Genomic DNA, 26783 nt, shown 5'->3' on the forward strand with positions numbered 1-26783 from the left:
CACTTCCTAACCTCCTGCCCAATGTATGACCATATTAGAGACATATTTCAACAAGATTACACAGATCCACAAAGAATTCGAAAACAAATCCAATTTTGATAAACTCATATCTACTGGGTGAAATTCCACAGTGTGCCATCACAGCAGCAAGATTTGTGACCTGTTGCCACGAGAAAAGGGCAACCATTGAAGAACAAACACCATTGTAAATACAACCCATATTTAAGCTTATTTATTTTATCTTGTGTCCTTTCACCATTTGGACATTGTTAAAACACTGTATATATATAATATGACATTTGTAATGTCTTTATTGTTTTGAAACTTCTGTATGTGTAATGTTTACTGTTCATTTTTATTGTTTATTTCACTTTATATATCATCTACCTCACTTGATTTGGCAATGTTAGCACATGTTTCCCATGCCAATAAACCCTTGAATTGAATTGAGTTGAGAGGTAGAGGGACAGAGAGTAGAGAGAGAGAGAGATAGAGGGAGAGAGAGTAGATAGAGAGGGGGACAGAGAGTAGAGAGGTAGAGGGACAGAGAGTAGAGAGAGGGGGGGACAGAGAGTAGAGAGGTAGAGAGAGAGGTAGATGGACAGAGAGTAGAGGTTCCTCTCTCCCAGTTTGACTTTCTCCTTCCATTACTCTGCCCTACTCTTCTCCTTCCTCTCCCCCATTCCTTTACATCCTTCCCTCTCTCCCCTCTGTTCTCCACCTGTCTGGTGCCCCCCTGATCCCAATTACTCTCTATCTGGCTGGGCTTTGGTATGGTGAACATGCTCTGCTGTGTTTGGCCTGGCTGCCTGGGGGAACGAAACTCAGACTGTTGTTTTGCGTTGTGTAGAACCGCTGCTGTGGTGTGTTTTGTGTGTTGGGTCAGAAGTGGGCACAGGATAGACCTCCATAGATGTAATGAATAGATCCTACAATCAACCAATAATCTACTTTTATTACAATACCACAGCACTGCACATTACCAAATATTCAACCTTTCTGAACACAAGGATCAAATGAAACGGCCTATGAAATGAACCTGGCAAATGAAACATGTTATATCACAGCATGACAGCATCACAGTATCAGAGCATGACAGTATCACAGCATGACAGCATCACAGTATCAGAGCATGACAGCATCACAGTATCAGAGCATGACAGCATCACAGTATCAGAGCATCACAGTATCAGAGCATGACAGCATCACAGTATCAGAGCATGACAGCATCACAGTATCAGAGCATCACAGTATCAGAGCATGACAGTATCACAGCATCACAGCAACACAGTGTAGACCTGCATGGTGAGGGTTCAGCTCAACCAGTACCAGTACCAGTACCAGAGGCAGTGTAGACCTGCATGGTGAGGGTTCAGCTCAACCAGTACCAGTACCAGTACCAGTACCAGTACCAGTACCAGAGGCAGTGTAGACCTGCATGGTGAGGGTTCAGCTCAACCAGTACCAGTACCAGTACCAGAGGCAGTGTAGACCTGCATGGTGAGGGTTCAGCTCAACCAGTACCAGTACCAGTACCAGAGGCAGTGTAGACCTGCATGGTGAGGGTTCAGCTCAACCAGTACCAGTACCAGTACCAGAGGCAGTGTAGACCTGGGTGTGTGTTTTACCATGTTGATAGTGTCTCCTGAGTGCTACCATGCTGAGAGTGTCTCCTGAGTGTTACCATGCTGATAGTGTCTCCTGAGTGTTACCATGCTGAGCGTGTCTCCTGAGTGTTACCATGTTGAGAGTGTCTCCTGAGTGTTACCATGCTGATAGTGTCTCCTGAGTGTTACCATGCTGAGCGTGTCTCCTGAGTGTTACCATGCTGAGAGTGTCTCCTGAGTGTTACCATGCTGATAGTGTCTCCTGAGTGTTACCATGTTGAGAGTGTCTCCTGAGTGTTACCATGTTGATAGTGTCTCCTGAGTGCTACCATGTTGAGAGTGTCTCCTGAGTGCTACCATGTTGATAGTGTCTCCTGAGTGTTACCATGCTGAGAGTGTCTCCTGAGTGTTACCATGTTGAGAGTGTCTCCTGAGTGTTACCATGCTGAGAGTGTCTCCTGAGTGTTACCATGTTGAGAGTGTCTCCTGAGTGTTACCATGTTGAGAGTGTCTCCTGAGTGCTACCATGTTGAGAGTGTCTCCTGAGTGTTACCATGTTGAGAGTGTCTCCTGAGTGCTACCATGTTGAGAGTGTGATGGGTCAGGGAAGTGACAGGACACTCTGCTTGTCTCTCAGAGTCTCCTCCTCCTCATCTGAATGACACTCGCTGGCTCCGAGTCTGCAATATCAAAGATACCAATCAGAGAGGGTGGAACATCAAAGATAACCAATCGGAGAGAGTGTAACATCAAAAGCACCAATCAGAGTGAGCGGACAGATCAAAGGGGAACAAACGGGTTGAGGAGGACTTCCTGGAAGCTGTTGAAATGGCCTCGGTGGCCTGTGTTGGTGGCCTGCCTCGGTGGTTTGCCTCGGTGGCCTGCTTCGGTGCACACCACAGCCGTCTTGCCATGAATGAAACATAAGCTTGGTCCCGGTTCCACAATATTCATACATACTGTATATACAGTGGGGAGAACAAGTATTTGATACACTGACGATTTTGTAGGTTTTCCTACTTACAAAGCAGTAGAGGTCTGTAATTTGTATCATAGGTACACTTCAACCGTGAGAGGCGGAATCTAAAACAAAAATCCAGAAAATCACATTGTCTGATTTTTAAGTAATTCATTTGCATTTTATTGTATGACATAAGTATTTGATCACTTACCAACCATTAAGAATTCTGGCTCTCACAGACCTGTTAGTTTTTCTTTAAGGTGTTTTGACTGATGTCATGGCAATCCAATTTGTAAGTCGCTCTGGATAAGAGCGTCTGCTAAATGACTTAAATGTAAATGTAAATGTAAGAAGCCCTCCTGTTCTTCACTCATTACCTGTATTAACATGTTTGAAGTCGTTACCTATACAAAAGACACCTGTCCACACACTCAATCAAACAGACTCCAACATCTCCACAATGGCCAAGGACAGAGAGCTGTGTAAGGACATCAGGGATAAAATTGTAGACCTGCACAAGGCTGGGATGGGCTACAGGACAATAGACAAGCAGCTTGGTGAGAAGGCAACAACTGTTGGCGCAATTATTAGAGAATGGAAGAAGTTCAAGATGACGGTCAATCACCCTCGGTCTGGGGCTCCATGCAAGATCTCACCTCGTGGGGCATCAATAATCACGAGGAAGGTGAGGGATCAGCCCAGAACTACACGGCAGGACCTGGTCAATGACCTGAAGAGAGCTGGGACCACAGACTCAAAGAAAACCATTAGCAACACACTACGCCGTCATGGATTAAAATCCTGCAGCGCACAAAAGGTCCCCCTGCTCAAGCCAGCGCATGTCCAGGCCCATCTGAAGTTTGCCAATGACCATCTGGATGATCCAGAGGAGGAATGGGAGCAGGTCATGTGGTCTGATGGGACAAAAATAGAGCTTTATGGTCTAAACTCCACTCGCCGTGTTTGGAGGAAGAAGAAGGATGAGTACAACCCCAAGAACACCATCCCAACCGTGAAGCATGGAGGTGGAAACATCATTCTTTGGGGATGCTTTTTTGCAAAGGGGACAGGACGACTGCACCGTATTGAGGGGAGGATGGATGGGGCCATGTATCGCGAGATCTTGGCCAACAACCTCCTTCCCTCAGTAAGAGCATTGAAGATGGGTCGTGGCTGGGTCTTCCAGCAACGACCCGAAACACACAGCCAGGGCAACTAAGGAGTGGCTCCGTAAGAAGCATCTCAAGGTCCTGGAGTGGCCTAGCCAGTCTCCAGACCTGAACCCAATAGAAAATCTTTGGAGGGAGCTGAAAGTCCGTATTGCCCAGCGACAGCCCCGAAACCTGAAGGATCTGGAGAAGGTCTGTATGGAGGAGTGGGCCAAAATCCCTGCTGCAGTGTGTGCAAACCTGGTCAAGAACTACAGGAAACGTATGGTCTCTATAATTGCAAACAAAGGTTTCTGTACCAAATACCAAGTTCTGCTTTTCTGATGTATCAAATACCTATGTCATGCAATAAAATGCAAATTAATTACTTAAAAATCATACAATGTAATTTTCTGGATTTTTGTTTTAGATTCCGTCCCTCACAGTTGAAGTGTACCTATGATTCAAAAAAATTACAGACCTCTACATGCTTTGTAAGTAGGAAAACCTGCAAAATCGGCAGTGTGTCAAATACATGTTCTCCCCACTGTATATAAATTGCTCTAAGCTCCTTCATGTTCACATACGTTAGTGTGATATTCACATACTTTGAAGTGTGTGTGTAATGATGACAGCTTTGCACACTCTCGGCATTCTCTCAACCAGCTTCACCTGGAATGCTTTTCCAACAGTCTTGAAGGAGTTCCCACATATTCTGAGCACTTGTTGGCTGCTTTTTCTTCACTCTGCGGTCCGACTCATCCCAAACCATCTCAACTGGGTTGAGGTTGTGTGATTGTGGAGGCCAGTCATCTGATGCAGCACTCCATCACTCTCCTTCTTGGTCAAATAGTCCTTACACAGCCTGTGGGTGTGTTGGGTCATTGTCTTGTTGAAAAACAAATGAAAGTCCAAATTAGTGCAAACCAGATGGGATGGCGTATCGCTGCAGAATGCTGTGGTAGCCATGCTGGTGAAGTGGGCCTTGAATTCTTAATAAATCACAGACAGAGTCACCAGCAAAGCACCCCCACACCATCACACCTCCCCCCCATGCTTCACGGTGGGAACCACACATGCAGAGATCATCCGTTCACCTACTCTGCGGCTCACAGAGACACGGCGGTCGGAACCAAAATCCTCAAATTTGGACTCATCAGACCAAAGGACAGATTTCCACCGGTCTAATGTCCATTTCTCATGTTTCTTGGCCCAAGCAAGTCTCTTTCTTATTGGTGTCCTTTAGTGGTTTCTTTGCAGCAATTCAACCATGAAGGTCTGATTCATGCAGTCTCCTCTGAACAGTTGATGTTGAGATGTGTCTGTTACTTGAACTCTGTGAAGCATTTATTTGGGTTGCAATTTCTGAGGCTGGTAACTCTAATGAACTCATCCTCTGCAGCTGAGGTAACTCTGGGTCTTCCATTCCTGTGGCGGTCCTCATGAGAGACAGTTTCATCGTAGCGCTTGATGGTTTTTGCGACTGCATTTGAAGAAACTTCCAAAGTTCTTGAAATGTTCCATGTTGACTGATCTTCATGTCTTAAAGTAATGATGGACTGTCATTTCTCTTTGCTTATTTGAGCTGTTCTTGCCATAATATGTACTTGGTCTTTTACCAAACAGGGCTACCTTCTGTATACCCGCCTACCTTGTCACAACACAATTGATTGGCTCAAGCACATTACGAAGGAAAGAAATTCCACAAATTAACTTTTAATAAGGAACAGCTGTCAGTTGAAATGCATTCCAGGTTTACCTCATGAAGCTGGTTGAGAGAATACCAAGAGTGTGCAAAGCTGTCATCGTCATCAAGGCAAATTGTGGCTACTTTGAAGACTATAAAATATGAAATATATTTTGATTTGTTGAACACTTTTTGGGTTACTAGAATGATTGCATATGTGTTATTTCATAGTTTTAATGTCTACACTATTATTAACCCTGGAATGAGTAGGTGTGGGAAAGCTTCTGACTGGTACTTTATATCAACGAATCGGTGAGGGCACTAGAACATTCTGCTGCACCCGGCCTCAAATGTCTACTGTTTGCTGATGATCTGGTGCTTCTGTCCCCAACCAAGGAGGGCCTACAGCAGCACCTAGATCTTCTGCACAGATTCTGCCAGACCTGGGCCCTGACAGTAAATCTCAGTAACACAAAACACAGTGTTCCAAAAAAGTCCAATTGCCAGGACCAGAAATAATAATTTAATCTAGACACCGTTTCCCCAGAGCACACAGAAAAACGATATATACCTCGGCCTAAACATCAGCGCCACATTGCCCTTTATGTTTGTGAGGTCCGGGGTCCGCTCACCAACCAAGATTTCACAAAATGAGACAAACACCACTGCAGAACAATGTAAAACACCAAATAATGCATGCAGAGCAGAATTAGGCCAATACCCGCGAATTATCAAAATCCAGAAAAGAGCTGTTAAATTCTACAACCACCTAAAAGGAAGCGATTCCCAGAATACCTGACCACTGTGACTGACCCAATATGAAGGAAAGCTTTGACTACGTACAGACTCAGTGAGCATAGCCTTGCTATTGAGAGAGGCAGTCGTAGGCAGACCTGGCTCTCAAGAGAAGACAGGCTATGTGCACACTGCCCACTAAATGAGGTGGACACTGAGCTGCACTTCCTAACTTCCTGCCAAATGTATGACCATATTAGAGACACACACACACACACACACACACACACACAATAGTGGAGAGGAGAGGCTGTCCATACTGAACGCTGATGTGACCAACGGAACGAGGGACAGAGAGGACAAAAGATTACACACTTCATCTAGGAGGGAGAAGAGATGAACTTATCCACATGCTAAACCCTCTTCCTGACACACAGAGATTACACACTTCATCTAGGAGGGAGAAGAGATGAACTCATCCACATGCTAAACCCTCTTCCTGACACAGAGATTACACACTTCATCTAGGAGGGAGAAGAGATGAACTCATCCACATGCTAAACCCTCTTCCTGACACAGAGATTACACACTTCATCTAGGAGGGAGAAGAGATGAACTTATCCACATGCTAAACCCTCTTCCTGACACAGAGATTACACACTTCATCTAGGAGGGAGAAGAGATGAACTTATCCACATGCTAAACCCTCTTCCTGACACAGAGATTACACACTTCATCTAGGAGGGAGAAGAGATGAACTCATCCACATGCTAAACCCTCTTCCTGACACAGAGATTACACACTTCATCTAGGAGGGAGAAGAGATGAACTCATCCACATGCTAAACCCTCTTCCTGACACAGAGATTACACACTTCATCTAGGAGGGAGGAGAGATGAACTCATCCACATGCTAAACCCTCTTCCTGACACAGAGATTACACACTTCATCTAGGAGGGAGAAGAGATGAACTCATCCACATGCTAAACCCTCTTCCTGACACAGAGATTACACACTTCATCTAGGAGGGAGAAGAGATGAACTCATCCACATGCTAAACCCTCTTCCTGACACAGAGATTACACACTTCATCTAGGAGGGAGAAGAGATGAACTCATCCACATGCTAAACCCTCTTCCTGACACAGAGATTACACACTTCATCTAGGAGGGAGAAGAGATGAACTCATCCACATGCTAAACCCTCTTCCTGACACAGAGATTACACACTTCATCTAGGAGGGAGAAGAGATGAACTCATCCACATGCTAAACCCTCTTCCTGACACAGAGATTACACACTTCATCTAGGAGGGAGAAGAGATGAACTCATCCACATGCTAAACCCTCTTCCTGACACAGAGATTACACACTTCATCTAGGAGGGAGAAGAGATGAACTCATCCACATGCTAAACCCTCTTCCTGACACAGAGATTACACACTTCATCTAGGAGGGAGAAGAGATGAACTCATCCACATGCTAAACCCTCTTCCTGACACAGAGATTACACACTTCATCTAGGAGGGAGAAGAGATGAACTCATCCACATGCTAAACCCTCTTCCTGACACAGAGATTACACACTTCATCTAGGAGGGAGAAGAGATGAACTCATCCACATGCTAAACCCTCTTCCTGACACAGAGATTACACACTTCATCTAGGAGGGAGAAGAGATGAACTTATCCACATGCTAAACCCTCTTCCTGACACAGAGATTACACACTTCATCTAGGAGGGAGAAGAGATGAACTTATCCACATGCTAAACCCTCTTCCTGACACAGAGATTACACACTTCATCTAGGAGGGAGAAGAGATGAACTTATCCACATGCTAAACCCTCTTCCTGACACAGAGATTACACACTTCATCTAGGAGGGAGAAGAGATGAACTTATCCACATGCTAAACCCTCTTCCTGACACACAGAGATTACACACTTCATCTAGGAGGGAGAAGAGATGAACTTATCCACATGCTAAACCCTCTTCCTGACACACAGAGATTACACACTTCATCTAGGAGGGAGAAGAGATGAACTTATCCACATGCTAAACCCTCTTCCTGACACACAGAGACAACCAACCACAGCATTTCCATCACACAAACACTAAACGGACAACAAACAAAAAACACACTCAAAGAAAAAGCACCACACACACACACACACACACATGGTTAATGCTATTCTGTATAAACTAAGCTATCCGGGTTGATGACTCAGTGGTCAGACAGCAGAATATGGCTTTAAGAGAAGGAATGTACACCGTGACCTATGTTTTGATCTTGTCCATAAACATGCTGCTCACAGGCCCATGAATACACACACACACACACATATACACACACACACGCACGCACGCAAGCACGCACTCGCACAAATAGACACACACGCAAGCACGCACACACACACACACATGCAAGCACTCGCACAAACAGACACACATGCACGCACACACACACACACACACACACACACACACACACACACACACACACACACACACACACACACACACACACACACACACACACACACACACGCGCAAATGTGCACAGTAACTAATGGCTGGGGCAGGGAGGGGCAGAGTGTATGCCTGTGTGTGTTTGTTGTTTTAATGATTCAGCAGGAAGAATGCTAACGAGGCACCATCTCTAACGAGCTGCAGCTAATGAGTGTCTGGTCCCCATGGAAACGAATATACAGAATATACCCACCGGAGGGAGCCCCGCCTCCTGACACGCCCCTCTGTTTCAGCTCCGCCCCCCGCAGAGGTGGACACCTGGGACAGATCTGAATCTGGGAGATATTCTGTCATAAAACAACACAGACAATATCATCATCATCATCATCACCACCACCACCACCACCACCACCATCATCATCATCATCATCATCATCATCATCTAAAACAAACTAAACTAATCCACACTGAAATCTGGGAGAGACATCCTACCACTATTATCACTATCCTCCGGGCTGGGTAGTATGTGTGTGTGTGTGTGTGTGTGTGTGTGTGTGTGTGTGTGTGTGTGTGTGTGTGTGTGTGTGTGTGTGTGTGTGTGTGTGTGTGTGTGTGCTCAGGTGGACACGGATTGACAGGTAAACTGAGACAGTGACTGGACGGCCTCGGATATTGTTGTGGAGGATTCTGTCACCATGAACATCTCTGTCTCCCAGCTACTGACCTCTCTGTCTCCCAGCTACTGACCTCTCTGTCTCCCAGCTACTGACCTCTCTGTCTCCCAGCTACTGACCTCTCTGTCTCCCACCTACTGACCTCTCTGTCTCCCAGCTACTGACCTCTCTGTCTCCCAGCTACTGACCTCTCTGTCTCCCAGCTACTGACCTCTCTGTCTCCCAGCTACTCTGTCTCCCAGCTACTGACCTCTCTGTCTCCCAGCTACTGACCTCTCTGTCTCCCAGCTACTGACCTCTCTGTCTCCCAGCTACTCTGTCTCCCAGCTACTGACCTCTCTGTCTCCCAGCTACTGACCTCTCTGTCTCCCAGCTACTGACCTCTCTGTCTCCCAGCTACTGACCTCTCTGTCTCCCAGCTACTGACCACTCTGTCTCCCAGCTACTGACCTCTCTGTCTCCCAACTACTGACCTCTCTGTCTCCCAGCTACTGACCACTCTGTCTCCCAGCTACTCTGTCTCCCAGCTACTGACCTCTCTGTCTCCCAGCTACTGACCTCTCTGTCTCCCAGCTACTGACCACTCTGTCTCCCAGCTACTGACCTCTCTGTCTCCCAGCTACTGACCTCTCTGTCTCCCAGCTACTGACATCTCTGTCTCCCAGCTACTGACCTCTCTGTCTCCCAGCTACTGACCACTCTGTCTCCCAGCTACTGACCTCTCTGTCTCCCAGCTACTGACCACTCTGTCTCCCAGCTACTGACCACTCTGTCTCCCAGCTACTGACCTCTCTGTCTCCCAGCTACTGACCACTCTGTCTCCCAGCTACTGACCACTCTGTCTCCCAGCTACTGACCTCTCTGTCTCCCAGCTACTGACCTCTCCCAGCTACTGACCACACTGTCTCCCAGCTACTGACCTCTGTCTCCCAGCTACTCTGTCTCCCAGCTACTGACCTCTCTGTCTCCCAGCTACTGACCTCTCTGTCTCCCAGCTACTAACCACTCTGTCTCCCAGCTACTGACCTCTCTGTCTCCCAGCTACTGACCACTCTGTCTCCCAGCTACTGACCACTCTGTCTCCCAGCTACTCTGTCTCCCAGCTACTGACCTCTCTGTCTCCCAGCTACTGACCTCTCTGTCACCCAGCTACTGACCACTCTGTCTCCCAGCTACTGACCTCTCTGTCTCCCAGCTACTCTGTCTCCCAGCTACTGACCTCTCTGTCTCCCAGCTACTGACCTCTGTCTCCCAGCTACTGACCTCTCTGTCTCCCAGCTACTGACCTGTCTCCCAGCTGTCTCCCAGCTACTGACCTCTCTGTCTCCCAGCTACTGACTCTCTGTCTCCCAGCTACTGACCTCTCTGTCTCCCAGCTATTGACCTCTCTGTCTCCCAGCTACTCTGTCTCCCAGCTACTGACCTCTCTGTCTCCCAGCTACTGACCTCTCTGTCTCCCAGCTACTGACCTCTCTGTCTCCCAGCTACTCTGTCTCCCAGCTACTGACCTCTCTGTCTCCCAGCTACTGACCTCTCTGTCTCCCAGCTACTGACCTCTCTGTCTCCCAGCTACTCTGTCTCCCAGCTACTGACCTCTCTGTCTCCCAGCTACTGACCTCTCTGTCACCCAGCTACTGACCACTCTGTCTCCCAGCTACTGACCTCTCTGTCTCCCAGCTACTGACCACTCTGTCTCCCAGCTACTGACCTCTCTGTCTCCCAGCTACTGACCTCTCTGTCTCCCAGCTACTGACCTCTCTGTCTCCCAGCTACTGACCACTCTGTCTCCCAGCTACTGACCTCTCTGTCTCCCAGCTACTGACCACTCTGTCTCCCAGCTACTGACCTCTGTCTCCCAGCTACTGACCACTCTGTCTCCCAGCTACTGACCTCTCTGTCTCCCAGCTACTGACCTCTGTCTCCCAGCTACTGACCACTCTGTCACCCAGCTACTGACCTCTCTGTCTCCCAGCTACTGACCTCTCTGTCTCCCAGCTACTGACCTCACTGTCTCCCAGCTACTGACCACTCTGTCTCCCAGCTACTGACCTCTCTGTCTCCCAGCTACTGACCACTCTGTCTCCCAGCTACTGACCTCTCTGTCTCCCAGCTACTGACCTCTCTGTCTCCCAGCTACTGACCTCTCTGTCTCCCAGCTACTGACCACACTGTCTCCCAGCTACTGACCACTCTGTCTCCCAGCTACTGACCTCACTGTCTCCCAGCTACTGACCTCTCTGTCTCCCAGCTACTGACCACTCTGTCACCCAGCTACTGACCACACTCTGTCTCCCAGCTACTGACCTCTGTCTCCCAGCTACTGACCTCTCTGTCTCCCAGCTACTCTGTCTCCCAGCTACTGACCACTCTGTCACCCAGCTACTGACCTCTCTGTCTCCCAGCTACTGACCTCTCTGTCTCCCAGCTACTGACCTCTCTGTCTCCCAGCTACTGACCACTCTGTCTCCTAGCTACTGACCTCTCTGTCTCCCAGCTACTGACCTCTCTGTCTCCCAGCTACTGACCTCTCTGTCTCCCAGCTACTCTGTCTCCCAGCTACTGACCACTCTGTCTCCCAGCTACTGACTACTCTGTCTCCCAGCTACTGACCTCTCTGTCTCCCAGCTACTGACTACTCTGTCTCCCAGCTACTGACCTCTCTGTCTCCCAACTACTGACCTCTCTGTCTCCCAGCTACTGACCTCTCTGTCACCCAGCTACTGACCACTCTGTCTCCCAGCTACTGACCTCTCTGTCTCCCAGCTACTGACCACTCTGTCTCCCAGCTACTGACCACTCTGTCTCCCAGCTACTGACCTCTCTGTCTCCCAGCTACTGACCACTCTGTCTCCCAGCTACTGACCTCTCTGTCTCCCAGCTACTCTGTCTCCCAGCTACTGACCTCTCTGTCTCCCAGCTACTGACCTCTCTGTCTCCCAGCTATTGACCACTCTGTCTCCCAGCTACTGACCTCTCTGTCTCCCAGCTACTCTGTCTCCCAGCTACTGACCTCTCTGTCTCCCAGCTACTGACCACTCTGTCTCCCAGCTACTGACCTCTCTGTCTCCCAGCTACTGACCACTCTGTCTCCCAGCTACTGACCACTCTGTCTCCCAGCTACTGACCACTCTGTCTCCCAGCTACTGACCTCTCTGTCTCCCAGCTACTGACCTCACTGTCTCCCAGCTACTGACCTCTCTGTCTCCCAGCTACTGACCTCTCTGTCTCCCAGCTACTCTGTCTCCCAGCTACTGACCTCTCTGTCTCCCAGCTACTGACCACTCTGTCTCCCAGCTACTGACCACTCTGTCTCCCAGCTACTGACCACTCTGTCTCCCAGCTACTGACCACTCTGTCTCCCAGCTACTGACCTCACTGTCTCCCAGCTACTGACCTCTCTGTCTCCCAGCTACTGACCTCTCTGTCTCCCAGCTACTGACCTCTCTGTCTCCCAGCTACTGACCTCTCTGTCTCCCAGCTACTCTGTCTCCCAGCTACTGACCTCTCTGTCTCCCAGCTACTGACCTCTCTGTCTCCCAGCTACTGACCTCTCTGTCTCCCAGCTACTCTGTCTCCCAGCTACTGACCTCTCTGTCTCCCAGCTAGCTGACCACTCTGTCTCCCAGCTACTGACCTCTGTCTGTCTCCCAGCTACTGACCACTCTGTCTCCCAGCTACTGACCTCTCTGTCTCCCAGCTACTCTGTCTCCCAGCTACTGACCTCTCTGTCTCCCAGCTACTGACCACTCTGTCTCCCAGCTACTGACCACTCTGTCTCCCAGCTACTGACCTCTCTGTCTCCCAGCTACTGACCACTCTGTCTCCCAGCTACTGACCTCTCTGTCTCCCAGCTACTGACCTCTCTGTCTCCCAGCTACTGACCACTCTGTCTCCCAGCTACTGACCACTCTGTCTCCCAGCTACTGACCTCTGTCTCCCAGCTACTGACCACACTGTCTCCCAGCTACTGACCTCTCTGTCTCCCAGCTACTGACCACTCTGTCTCCCAGCTACTGACCTCTCTGTCTCCCAGCTACTCTGTCTCCCAGCTACTGACCTCACTGTCTCCCAGCTACTGACCTCTCTGTCTCCCAGCTACTGACCTCTGTCTCCCAGCTACTCTGTCTCCCAGCTACTGACCTCTGTCTCCCAGCTACTGACCTCTCTGTCTCCCAGCTACTGACCTCTCTGTCTCCCAGCTACTCTGTCTCCCAGCTACTGACCTCTCTGTCTCCCAGCTACTGACCTCTCTGTCTCCCAGCTACTGACCTCTGTCTCCCAGCTACTGACCTCTCTGTCTCCCAGCTACTGACCACTCTGTCTCCCAGCTACTGACCTCTGTCTCCCAACTACTGACCTCTCTGTCTCCCAGCTACTGACCACTCTGTCTCCCAGCTACTCTGTCTCCCAGCTACTGACCACACTGTCTCCCAGCTACTGACCTCTCTGTCTCCCAGCTACTGACCACTCTGTCTCCCAGCTACTGACCACACTACTGACCTCTCTGTCTCCCAGCTACTGACCTCTCTGTCTCCCAGCTACTGACATCTCTGTCTCCCAGCTACTGACCACACTGTCTCCCAGCTACTGACCACTCTGTCTCCCAGCTACTGACCTCACTGTCTCCCAGCTACTGACCACTCTGTCTCCCAGCTACTGACCACTCTGTCTCCCAGCTACTGACCTCTCTGTCTCCCAGCTACTGACCTCTCTGTCTCCCAGCTACTGACCACTCTGTCTCCCAGCTACTGACCTCTGTCTCCCAGCTACTGACCTCTCTGTCTCCCAGCTACTGACCACTCTGTCTCCCAGCTACTCTGTCTCCCAGCTACTGACCTCTCTGTCTCCCCGCTACTGACCTCTCTGTCTCCCCGCTACTAACCACTCTGTCTCCCAGCTACTGACCTCTCTGTCTCCCAGCTACTGACCACTCTGTCTCCCAGCTACTGACCACTCTGTCTCCCAGCTACTCTGTCTCCCAGCTACTGACCTCACTGTCTCCCAGCTACTGACCACTCTGTCACCCAGCTACTGACCACTCTGTCTCCCAGCTACTGACCTCTCTGTCTCCCAGCTACTCTGTCTCCCAGCTACTGACCTCTCTGTCTCCCAGCTACTGACCTCTCTGTCTCCCAGCTACTGACCTCTCTGTCTCCCAGCTACTGACCACACTGTCTCCCAGCTACTGACCTCTCTGTCTCCCAGCTACTGACCTCACTGTCTCCCAGCTACTGACCTCTCTGTCTCCCAGCTACTGACCACACTGTCTCCCAGCTACTCTGTCTCCCAGCTACTGACCTCTCTGTCTCCCAGCTACTGACCTCTCTGTCTCCCAGCTACTGACCACACTGTCTCCCAGCTACTCTGTCTCCCAGCTACTGACCACTGTCTCCCAGCTACTGACCTCTCTGTCTCCCAGCTACTGACCTCTCTGTCTCCCAGCTACTCTGTCTCCCAGCTACTGACCACACTCTGTCTCCCAGCTACTGACCACACTGTCTCCCAGCTACTGACCACACTGCTCTCCACTGTCCAGCTACTGACCACTCTGTCTCCCAGCTACTGACCTCTCTGTCTCCCAGCTACTGACCACTCTGTCTCCCAGCTACTGACCTCTCTGTCTCCCAGCTACTGACCACACTGTCTCCCAGCTACTGACCACACTGTCTCCCAGCTACTGACCTCTCTGTCTCCCAGCTACTGACCACTCTGTCTCCCAGCTACTGACCACACTGTCTCCCAGCTACTGACCACTCTGTCTCCCAGCTACTGACCACACTCTGTCTCCCAGCTACTGACCACTCTGTCTCCCAGCTACTGACCTCACTGTCTCCCAGCTACTGACCTCTCTGTCTCCCAGCTACTGACCACTCTGTCACCCAGCTACTGACCTCTCTGTCTCCCAGCTACTGACCTCTCTGTCTCCCAGCTACTGACCTCTCTGTCTCCCAGCTACTGACCACTCTGTCTCCCAGCTACTGACCTCTGTCTGTCTCCCAGCTACTGACCACTCTGTCTCCCAGCTACTGACCTCTCTGTCTCCCAGCTACTGACCTGTCTCTGTCTCCCAGCTACTGACCTCTCTGTCTCCCAGCTACTGACCTGACCACACTGTCTCCCAGCTACTGACCACTCTGTCTCCCAGCTACTGACCTCACTGTCTCCCAGCTACTGACCTCTCTGTCTCCCAGCTACTGACCACTCTGTCACCCAGCTACTGACCTCTCTGTCTCCCAGCTACTGACCTCTCTGTCTCCCAGCTACTGACCTCTCTGTCTCCCAGCTACTCTGTCTCCCAGCTACTGACCACTCTGTCACCCAGCTACTGACCTCTGTCTGTCTCCCAGCTACTGACCTCTCTACTGTCTCCCAGCTACTGACCTCACTGTCTCCCAGCTACTGACCACTCTGTCTCCCAGCTACTGACCTCTGTCTCCCAGCTACTGACCTGACCACACTGTCTCCCAGCTACTGACCTCTCTGTCTCCCAGCTACTCTGTCTCCCAGCTACTGACCACTCTGTCTCCCAGCTACTGACCACACTGTCTCCCAGCTACTCTGTCTCCCAGCTACTGACCACTCTGTCTCCCAGCTACTGACCACTCTGTCTCCCAGCTACTGACCACTGTCTCCCTAACTACTGACCTCTCTGTCTCCCAGCTACTGACCTCTCTGTCACCCAGCTACTGACCACTCTGTCTCCCAGCTACTGACCACACTGTCTCCCAGCTACTGACCACTCTGTCTCCCAGCTACTGACCACTCTGTCTCCCAGCTACTGACCACTCTGTCTCCCAGCTACTGACCACTCTGTCTCCCAGCTACTGACCTCTCTGTCTCCCAGCTACTCTGTCTCCCAGCTACTGACCTCTCTGTCTCCCAGCTACTGACCTCTCTGTCTCCCAGCTATTGACCACTCTGTCTCCCAGCTACTGACCTCTCTGTCTCCCAGCTACTCTGTCTCCCAGCTACTGACCTCACTGTCTCCCAGCTACTGACCACTCTGTCTCCCAGCTACTGACCTCTCTGTCTCCCAGCTACTGACCACTCTGTCTCCCAGCTACTGACCACTCTGTCTCCCAGCTACTGACCACTCTGTCTCCCAGCTACTGACCTCTCTGTCTCCCAGCTACTGACCTCTCTGTCTCCCAGCTACTGACCTCTCTGTCTCCCAGCTACTGACCTCTCTGTCTCCCAGCTACTCTGTCTCCCAGCTACTGACCTCTCTGTCTCCCAGCTACTGACCACTCTGTCTCCCAGCTACTGACCACTCTGTCTCCCAGCTACTGACCACTCTGTCTCCCAGCTACTGACCACTCTGTCTCCCAGCTACTGACCTCTCTGTCTCCCCCAGCTACTGACCTCTCTGTCTCCCAGCTACTGACCACTCTGTCTCCCAGCTACTGACCTCTCTGTCTCCCAGCTACTGACCACTCTGTCTCCCAGCTACTCTGTCTCCCAGCTACTGACCACTCTGTCTCCCAGCTACTGACCACTCTGTCTCCCAGCTACTGACCTCACTGTCTCCCAGCTACTCCACACTGTCTCCCAGCTACTGACCTCTCTGTCTCCCAGCTACTGACCACTCTGTCTCCCAGCTACTGACCTCTCTGTCTCCCAGCTACTGACCACTCTGTCTCCCAGCTACTGACCTCTCTGTCTCCCAGCTACTCTGTCTCCCAGCTACTGACCTCACTGTCTCCCAGCTACTGACCACTCTGTCTCCCAGCTACTGACCACTGTCTCCCAGCTCTCCCAGCTACTGACCACACTGTCTCCCAGCTACTGACCACTCTGTCTCCCAGCTACTGACCTCTCTGTCTCCCAGCTACTGACCACTCTGTCTCCCAGCTACAGACCACTCTGTCTCCCAGCTACTGACCACTCTGTCTCCCAGCTACTGACCTCTCTGTCTCCCAGCTACTGACCACTCTGTCTCCCAGCTACTGACCTCTCTGTCTCCCAGCTACTGACCTCTCTGTCTCCCAACTACTGACCTCTCTGTCTCCCAGCTACTGACCTCTCTGTCTCCCAGCTACTGACCTCTGTCTCCCAGCTACTGACCACTCTGTCTCCCAGCTACTGACCTCTCTGTCTCCCAGCTACTGACCTCTCTGTCTCCCAACTACTGACCTCTCTGTCTCCCAGCTACTGACCTCTCTGTCTCCCAGCTACTGACCTCTCTGTCTCCCAGCTACTGACCTCTCTGTCTCCCAGCTACTGACCTCTCTGTCTCCCAGCTACTGACCACTCTGTCTCCCAGCTACTGACCACTCTGTCTCCCAGCTACTGACCTCTCTGTCTCCCAGCTACTGACCACTCTGTCTCCCAGCTACTGACCACTCTGTCTCCCAGCTACTGACCTCTCTGTCTCCCAGCTACTGACCTCTCTGTCTCCCAACTACTGACCTCTCTGTCTCCCAGCTACTGACCACTCTGTCTCCCAGCTACTGACCTCTCTGTCTCCCAGCTACTCTGTCTCCCAGCTACTGACCACTCTGTCTCCCAGCTACTGACCACTCTGTCTCCCAGCTACTGACCACACTGTCTCCCAGCTACTGACCTCTCTGTCTCCCAACTACTGACCTCTCTGTCTCCCAGCTACTGACCACTCTGTCTCCCAGCTACTGACCTCTGTCTCCCAGCTACTCTGTCTCCCAGCTACTGACCACTCTGTCTCCCAGCTACTGACCACTCTGTCTCCCAGCTACTGACCACTCTGTCTCCCAGCTACTGACCTCTCTGTCTCCCAGCTACTACTGACCACTCTGTCTCCCAGCTACTGACCTCTCTGTCTCCCAGCTACTGACCACTCTGTCTCCCAGCTACTGACCACTCTGTCTCCCAGCTACTGACCACTCTGTCTCCCAGCTACTGACCTCTCTGTCTCCCAGCTACTGACCTCTCTGTCTCCCAGCTACTGACCTCTCTGTCTCCCAGCTACTCTGTCTCCCAGCTACTGACCACTCTGTCTCCCAGCTACTGACCTCTCTGTCTCCCAGCTACTGACCACTCTGTCTCCCAGCTACTGACCACTCTGTCTCCCAGCTACTGACCTCTCTGTCTCCCAGCTACTGACCACTCTGTCTCCCAGCTACTGACCACTCTGTCTCCCAGCTACTGACCACTCTGTCTCCCAGCTACTGACCTCTCTGTCTCCCAGCTACTGACCTCTCTGTCTCCCAGCTACTCTGTCTCCCAGCTACTGACCTCTCTGTCTCCCAGCTACTGACCACTCTGTCTCCCAGCTACTGACCACTCTGTCTCCCAGCTACTGACCACTCTGTCTCCCAGCTACTGACCACTCTGTCTCCCAGCTACTGACCACACTGTCTCCCAGCTACTGACCTCTCTGTCTCCCAGCTACTGACCTCTCTGTCTCCCAGCTACTGACCACTCTGTCTCCCAGCTACTGACCTCTCTGTCTCCCAGCTACTCCACACTGTCTCCCAGCTACTGACCTCTCTGTCTCCCAGCTACTGACCTCTCTGTCTCCCAGCTACTGACCTCTCTGTCTCCCAGCTACTCTGTCTCCCAGCTACTGACCTCTCTGTCTCCCAGCTACTGACCACTCTGTCTCCCAGCTACTGACCTCTCTGTCTCCCTACTGACCACTCTGTCTCCCAGCTACTGACCACTCTGTCTCCCAGCTACTCTGTCTCCCAGCTACTGACCTCTCTGTCTCCCAGCTACTGACCTCTCTGTCTCCCAGCTACTGACCTCTCTGTCTCCCAGCTACTCTGTCTCCCAGCTACTGACCTCTCTGTCTCCCAGCTACTGACCACTCTGTCTCCCAGCTACTGACCTCTCTGTCTCCCAGCTACTGACCACTCTGTCTCCCAGCTACTGACCTCTCTGTCTCCCAGCTACTCTGTCTCCCAGCTACTGACCTCTCTGTCTCCCAGCTACTGACCACTCTGTCTCCCAGCTACTGACCACTCTGTCTCCCAGCTACTGACCTCTCTGTCTCCCAGCTACTGACCACTCTGTCTCCCAGCTACTGACCTCTCTGTCTCCCAGCTACTGACCACTCTGTCTCCCAGCTACAGACCACTCTGTCTCCCAGCTACTGACCACTCTGTCTCCCAGCTACTGACCTCTCTGTCTCCCAGCTACTGACCACTCTGTCTCCCAGCTACTGACCTCTCTGTCTCCCAGCTACTGACCTCTCTGTCTCCCAACTACTGACCTCTCTGTCTCCCAGCTACTGACCTCTCTGTCTCCCAGCTACTGACCTCTCTGTCTCCCAGCTACTGACCACTCTGTCTCCCAGCTACTGACCTCACTGTCTCCCAGCTACTGACCTCTCTGTCTCCCAACTACTGACCTCTCTGTCTCCCAGCTACTGACCTCTCTGTCTCCCAGCTACTGACCACTCTGTCTCCCAGCTACTGACCTCTCTGTCTCCCAGCTACTGACCTCTCTGTCTCCCAGCTACTGACCACTCTGTCTCCCAGCTACTGACCACTCTGTCTCCCAGCTACTGACCTCTCTGTCTCCCAGCTACTGACCACTCTGTCTCCCAGCTACTGACCACTCTGTCTCCCAGCTACTGACCTCTCTGTCTCCCAGCTACTGACCTCTCTGTCTCCCAACTACTGACCTCTGTCTCCCAGCTACTGACCACTCTGTCTCCCAGCTACTGACCTCTCTGTCTCCCAGCTACTCTGTCTCCCAGCTACTGACCACTCTGTCTCCCAGCTACTGACCACTCTGTCTCCCAGCTACTGGCCTCTCTGTCTCCCAGCTACTGACCTCTCTGTCTCCCAACTACTGACCTCTCTGTCTCCCAGCTACTGACCACTCTGTCTCCCAGCTACTGACCTCTCTGTCTCCCAGCTACTCTGTCTCCCAGCTACTGACCACTCTGTCTCCCAGCTACTGACCACTCTGTCTCCCAGCTACTGACCACTCTGTCTCCCAGCTACTGACCTCTCTGTCTCCCAGCTACTGACCTCTCTGTCTCCCAGCTACTGACCTCTCTGTCTCCCAGCTACTGACTACTCTGTCTCCCAGCTACTGACCACTCTGTCTCCCAGCTACTGACCACTCTGTCTCCCAGCTACTGACCTCTCTGTCTCCCAGCTACTGACCTCTCTGTCTCCCAGCTACTGACCTCTCTGTCTCCCAGCTACTCTGTCTCCCAGCTACTGACCACTCTGTCTCCCAGCTACTGACCTCTCTGTCTCCCAGCTACTGACCACTCTGTCTCCCAGCTACTGACCACTCTGTCTCCCAGCTACTGACCACTCTGTCTCCCAGCTACTGACCACTCTGTCTCCCAGCTACTGACCACTCTGTCTCCCAGCTACTGACCACTCTGTCTCCCAGCTACTGACCTCTCTGTCTCCCAGCTACTGACCTCTCTGTCTCCCAGCTACTGACCACTCTGTCTCCCAGCTACTGACCACTCTGTCTCCCAGCTACTGACCTCTCTGTCTCCCAGCTACTGACCTCTCTGTCTCTCAGCTACTGACCACTCTGTCTCCCAGCTACTGACCTCTCTGTCTCCCAGCTACTGACCACTCTGTCTCCCAGCTACTGACCTCTCTGTCTCCCAGCTACTGACCACTCTGTCTCCCAGCTACTGACCTCTCTGTCTCCCAGCTACTGACCACTCTGTCTCCCAGCTACTGACCTCTCTGTCTCCCAGCTACTGACCTCTCTGTCTCCCAGCTACTGACCACTCTGTCACCCAGCTACTGACCACTCTGTCTCCCAGCTACTGACCTCTCTGTCTCCCAGCTACTGACCACTCTGTCACCCAGCTACTGACCTCTCTGTCTCCCAGCTACTGACCTCTCTGTCTCCCAGCTACTGACCTCTCTGTCTCCCAGCTACTCTGTCTCCCAGCTACTGACCACTCTGTCTCCTAGCTACTGACCTCTCTGTCTCCCAGCTACTGACCTCTCTGTCTCCCAGCTACTGACCACTCTGTCTCCCAGCTACTCTGTCTCCCAGCTACTGACCACTCTGTCTCCCAGCTACTGACCTCTCTGTCTCCCAGCTACTGACCTCTCTGTCTCCTAGCTACTGACCTCTCTGTCTCCCAGCTACTGACCTCTCTGTCTCCCAGCTACTGACCTCTCTGTCTCCCAGCTACTCTGTCTCCCAGCTACTGACCACTCTGTCTCCTAGCTACTGACCTCTCTGTCTCCCAGCTACTGACCTCTCTGTCTCCCAGCTACTGACCTCTCTGTCTCCCAGCTACTCTGTCTCTCAGCTACTGACCTCTCTGTCTCCCAGCTACTGACCTCTCTGTCTCCCAGCTACTGACCACTCTGTCTCCCAGCTACTGACCTCTCTGTCTCCCAGCTACTGACCTCTCTGTCTCCCAGCTACTGACCTCTCTGTCTCCCAGCTACTGACCTCTCTGTCTCCCAGCTACTGACCTCTGTCTCCAGCTACTGACCACACTCTCCCAGCTACTGACCACTCTGTCTCCCAGCTACTGACCTCTCTGTCTCCCAGCTACTGACCACTCTGTCTCCCAGCTACTGACCACTCTGTCTCCCAGCTACTGACCTCTCTGTCTCCCAGCTACTGACCTCTCTGTCTCCCAGCTACTGACCTCTCTGTCTCCCAGCTACTGACCTCTCTGTCTCCCAGCTACTGACCACTCTGTCTCCCAGCTACTGACCTCACTGTTTCCCAGCTACTCTGTCACCCAGCTACTGACCTCTCTGTCTCCCAGCTACTGACCTCTCTGTCTCCCAGCTACTGACCACTCTGTCTCCCAGCTACTGACCACTCTGTCTCCCAGCTACTGACCTCTCTGTCTCCCAGCTACTGACCTCTCTGTCTCCCAGCTACTGACCTCTCTGTCTCCCAGCTACTGACCTCTCTGTCTCCCAGCTACTGACCTCTCTGTCTCCCAGCTACTGACCTCTCTGTTTCCCAGCTACTGACCTCTCTGTCTCCCAGCTACTGACCTCTCTGTCTCCCAGCTACTGACCTCTCTGTCTCCCAGCTACTGACCTCTCTGTCTCCCAGCTACTGACCTCTCTGTCTCCCAGCTACTGACCTCTCTGTCACCCAGCTACTGACCTCTCTGTCTCCCAGCTACTGACCTCACTGTCTCCCAGCTACTGACCTCTCTGTCTCCCAGCTACTGACCTCTCTGTCTCCCAGCTACTGACCTCTCTGTCTCCCAACTACTGACCTCTCTGTCTCCCAGCTACTGACCACTCTGTCTCCCAGCTACTGACCTCTCTGTCTCCCAGCTACTCTGTCTCCCAGCTACTGACCACTCTGTCTCCCAGCTACTGACCACTCTGTCTCCCAGCTACTGACCACTCTGTCTCCCAGCTACTGACCTCTCTGTCTCCCAGCTACTGACCTCTCTGTCTCCCAGCTACTGACCTCTCTGTCTCCCAGCTACTGACCTCTCTGTCTCCCAGCTACTGACCACTCTGTCTCCCAGCTACTGACCTCTCTGTCTCCCAGCTACTGACTACTCTGTCTCCCAGCTACTGACCACTCTGTCTCCCAGCTACTGACCACTCTGTCTCCCAGCTACTGACCTCTCTGTCTCCCAGCTACTGACCTCTCTGTCTCCCAGCTACTGACCTCTGTCTCCCAGCTACTCTGTCTCCCAGCTACTGACCACTCTGTCTCCCAGCTACTGACCTCACTGTCTCCCAGCTACTGACCACTCTGTCTCCCAGCTACTGACCACTCTGTCTCCCAGCTACTGACCTCTCTGTCTCCCAGCTACTGACCACTCTGTCTCCCAGCTACTGACCACTCTGTCTCCCAGCTACTGACCACTCTGTCTCCCAGCTACTGACCTCTCTGTCTCCCAGCTACTGACCTCTCTGTCTCCCAGCTACTGACCACTCTGTCTCCCAGCTACTGACCACTCTGTCTCCCAGCTACTAACCACTCTGTCTCCCAGCTACTGACCTCTGTCTCCCAGCTACTGACCACTCTGTCTCCCAGCTACTGACCTCTCTGTCTCCCAGCTACTGACCTCTCTGTCTCCCAGCTACTCTGTCTCCCAGCTACTGACCACTCTGTCTCCCAGCTACTGACCACTCTGTCTCCCAGCTACTGACCTCTCTGTCTCCCAGCTACTGACCTCTGTCTCCCAGCTACTGACCACTCTGTCTCCTAGCTACTGACCACTCTGTCTCCCAGCTACTGACCACTCTGTCTCCCAGCTACTGACCTCTCTGTCTCCCAGCTACTCTGTCTCCCAGCTACTGACCTCTCTGTCTCCCAGCTACTGACCACTCTGTCTCCCAGCTACTGACCACTCTGTCTCCCAGCTACTGACCACTCTGTCTCCCAGCTACTGACCACTCTGTCTCCCAGCTACTGACCTCTGTCTCCCAGCTACTGACCTCTGTCTCCCAGCTACTGACCACACTGTCTCTGTCTCCCAGCTACTGACCTCTCTGTCTCCCAGCTACTGACCTCTGTCTCCCAGCTACTGACCTCTCTGTCTCCCAGCTACTCTGTCTCCCAGCTACTGACCACTCTGTCTCCCAGCTACTGACCACTCTGTCTCCCAGCTACTGACCTCTCTGTCTCCCAGCTACTGACCTCTGTCTCCCAGCTACTGACCTCTGTCTCCTAGCTACTGACCTCTCTGTCTCCCAGCTACTGACCACTCTGTCTCCCAGCTACTGACCTCTCTGTCTCCCAGCTACTGACCACTCTGTCTCCCAGCTACTGACCTCTCTGTCTCCCAGCTACTGACCACTCTGTCTCCCAGCTACTGACTACTCTGTCTCCCAGCTACTGACCTCTCTGTCTCCCAGCTACTGACCACTCTGTCTCCCAGCTACTGACCTCTCTGTCTCCCAGCTACTGACCTCTCTGTCTCCCAGCTACTGACCACTCTGTCACCCAGCTACTGACCACTCTGTCTCCCAGCTACTGACCTCTCTGTCTCCCAGCTACTGACCACTCTGTCTCCCAGCTACTGACCTCTCTGTCTCCCAGCTACTGACCTCTCTGTCTCCCAGCTACTGACCACTCTGTCACCCAGCTACTGACCACTCTGTCTCCCAGCTACTGACCTCTGTCTCCCAGCTACTGACCACTCTGTCACCCAGCTACTGACCTCTCTGTCTCCCAGCTACTGACCTCTCTGTCTCCCAGCTACTGACCTCTCTGTCTCCCAGCTACTCTGTCTCCCAGCTACTGACCACTCTGTCTCCTAGCTACTGACCTCTCTGTCTCCCAGCTACTGACCTCTCTGTCTCCCAGCTACTGACCACTCTGTCTCCCAGCTACTCTGTCTCCCAGCTACTGACCACTCTGTCTCCACAGCTACTGACCTCTCTGTCTCCCAGCTACTGACCTCTCTGTCTCCTAGCTACTGACCTCTCTGTCTCCCAGCTACTGACCTCTCTGTCTCCCAGCTACTGACCTCTCTGTCTCCCAGCTACTCTGTCTCCCAGCTACTGACCACTCTGTCTCCTAGCTACTGACCTCTCTGTCTCCCAGCTACTGACCTCTCTGTCTCCCAGCTACTGACCTCTCTGTCTCCCAGCTACTCTGTCTCCCAGCTACTGACCTCACTGTCTCCCAGCTACTGACCTCTGTCTCCCAGCTACTGACCACTCTGTCTCCCAGCTACTGACCTCTCTGTCTCCCAGCTACTGACCTCTCTGTCTCCCAGCTACTGACCTCTCTGTCTCCCAGCTACTGACCTCTCTGTCTCCCAGCTACTGACCTCTCTGTCTCCCAGCTACTGACCACTCTGTCTCCCAGCTACTGACCTCTCTGTCTCCCAGCTACTGACCACTCTGTCTCCCAGCTACTGACCACTCTGTCTCCCAGCTACTGACCTCTCTGTCTCCCAGCTACTGACCTCTCTGTCTCCCAGCTACTGACCTCTCTGTCTCCCAGCTACTGACCTCTGTCTCCCAGCTACTGACCACTCTGTCTCCCAGCTACTGACCTCTCTGTTTCCCAGCTACTCTGTCACCCAGCTACTGACCTCTCTGTCTCCCAGCTACTGACCTCTGTCTCCCAGCTACTGACCTCTCTGTCTCCCAGCTACTGACCTCTCTGTCTCCCAGCTACTGACCTCTCTGTCTCCCAGCTACTGACCACTCTGTCTCCCAGCTACTGACCACTCTGTCTCCCAGCTACTGACCACTCTGTCTCCCAGCTACTGACCACTCTGTCTCCCAGCTACTGACCACTCTGTCTCCCAGCTACTGACCTCTCTGTCTCCCAGCTACTGACCTCTCTGTCTCCCAGCTACTGACCTCTCTGTCTCCCAGCTACTGACCACTCTGTCTCCCAGCTACTGACCACTCTGTCTCCCAGCTACTGACCACTCTGTCTCCCAGCTACTGACCTCTCTGTCTCCCAGCTACTGACCTCTCTGTCTCCCAGCTACTGACCTCTCTGTCTCCCAGCTACTGACCTCTCTGTCTCCCAGCTACTGACCTCTCTGTCTCCCAGCTACTGACCACTCTGTCTCCCAGCTACTGACCACTCTGTCTCCCAGCTACTGACCACTCGGTCTCCCAGCTACTGACCTCTCTGTCTCCCAGCTACTGACCACTCTGTCTCCCAGCTACTGACCACTCTGTCTCCCAGCTACTGACCTCTCTGTCTCCCATTCCCATGTAGTAGAATGCGGCTGTTGGTGAGGACATTCTCACCTTTACTGTTAAGGTGAGGCTACAAGTTCTATCAACAAAATATAATGTAGCACTCTGGTACCCTGCAAACCATGACCCATGCTGTATTCTACATGAGTCAAATGTAATGGAGTCCATTGACCATGTTGTGAATGGCTGCTGTTTATAGACGGATCTGTACGTTACATTACATGACATTAAATGACCTCCGTGTTGACCTGATAGCCAGCGAGGTGAGAGATGGCTGCTCACCAACAGCAACACATGCAGAAACATTCTGGTTTGATGTTGATGACGATGTGCTTTCCCGTGTGCCAAATACTACAGATATTGCTGCCATGGGGGAGGAGCTTATTTTGGAAGTGGGCATCTCATTGGACTGCTACGTGGAGCAGGCCTTTGCTGAGAAGCAGCTTCAGCACCAGCCCCTCGTGTCATGCTGGGACATCCTCGGGTGGAACTGTCAGCTGGTGGAGCTGATATTTGGCACGTACACAGGCTTGGGTGGCCCTCCAGCCTGACAAAAACTAGGGCAAAGCAATTGGCTAGGTAGTGTTCTGGTTCAGCTGTAGTGGTCAGTCTAGCTGTGTGGAGAAGGAGGTAGTGCTATGGTTCAGCTGTCGTGGTCAGTCTAGCTGTGTGGAGAAGGAGGTATGCTATGGTTCAGCTGTCATGGGCAGTCTAGCTGTGTGGAGAAGGAGGTAGTGTTCTGGTTCAGCTGTCGTGGTCAGTCTAGCTGTGTGGAGAAGGAGGTAGGGTTAGGGTTCAGCTGTCGTGGTCAGTCTAGCTGTGTGGAGAAGGAGGTAGTGTTCTGGTTCAGCTGTCGTGGTCAGTCTAGCTGTGTGGAGAAGGAGGTAGTGTTCTGGTTCAGCTGTCGTGGTCAGTCTAGCTGTGTGGA

The 26783-nt window shown here is 52.3% G+C and overlaps 1 protein-coding gene across 1 annotated transcript in view; it reads right to left on the bottom strand.

Moving 5' to 3' along the window:
* Positions 1-937: 937 nt before the first annotated feature.
* Positions 938-26783, bottom strand: part of LOC135545322 (tetra-peptide repeat homeobox protein 1-like) — a 48319-nt gene continuing 22473 nt past the window's right edge. Inside the window, exons 3-4 of the mRNA XM_064972940.1 lie at positions 8858-8951; positions 938-2287 (exon numbers count right to left, since the gene is read on the bottom strand). Coding sequence (XP_064829012.1) covers positions 2209-2287; positions 8858-8951 — 173 coding nt within the window. The 3' untranslated portion in view covers positions 938-2208. The remainder of the gene's footprint in view (positions 2288-8857; positions 8952-26783) is intronic.

The sequence above is a fragment of the Oncorhynchus masou genome, chromosome 9 (genome assembly GCF_036934945.1).
Source record: "Oncorhynchus masou masou isolate Uvic2021 chromosome 9, UVic_Omas_1.1, whole genome shotgun sequence".
NCBI classification, from domain to species: domain Eukaryota; kingdom Metazoa; phylum Chordata; class Actinopteri; order Salmoniformes; family Salmonidae; genus Oncorhynchus; species Oncorhynchus masou.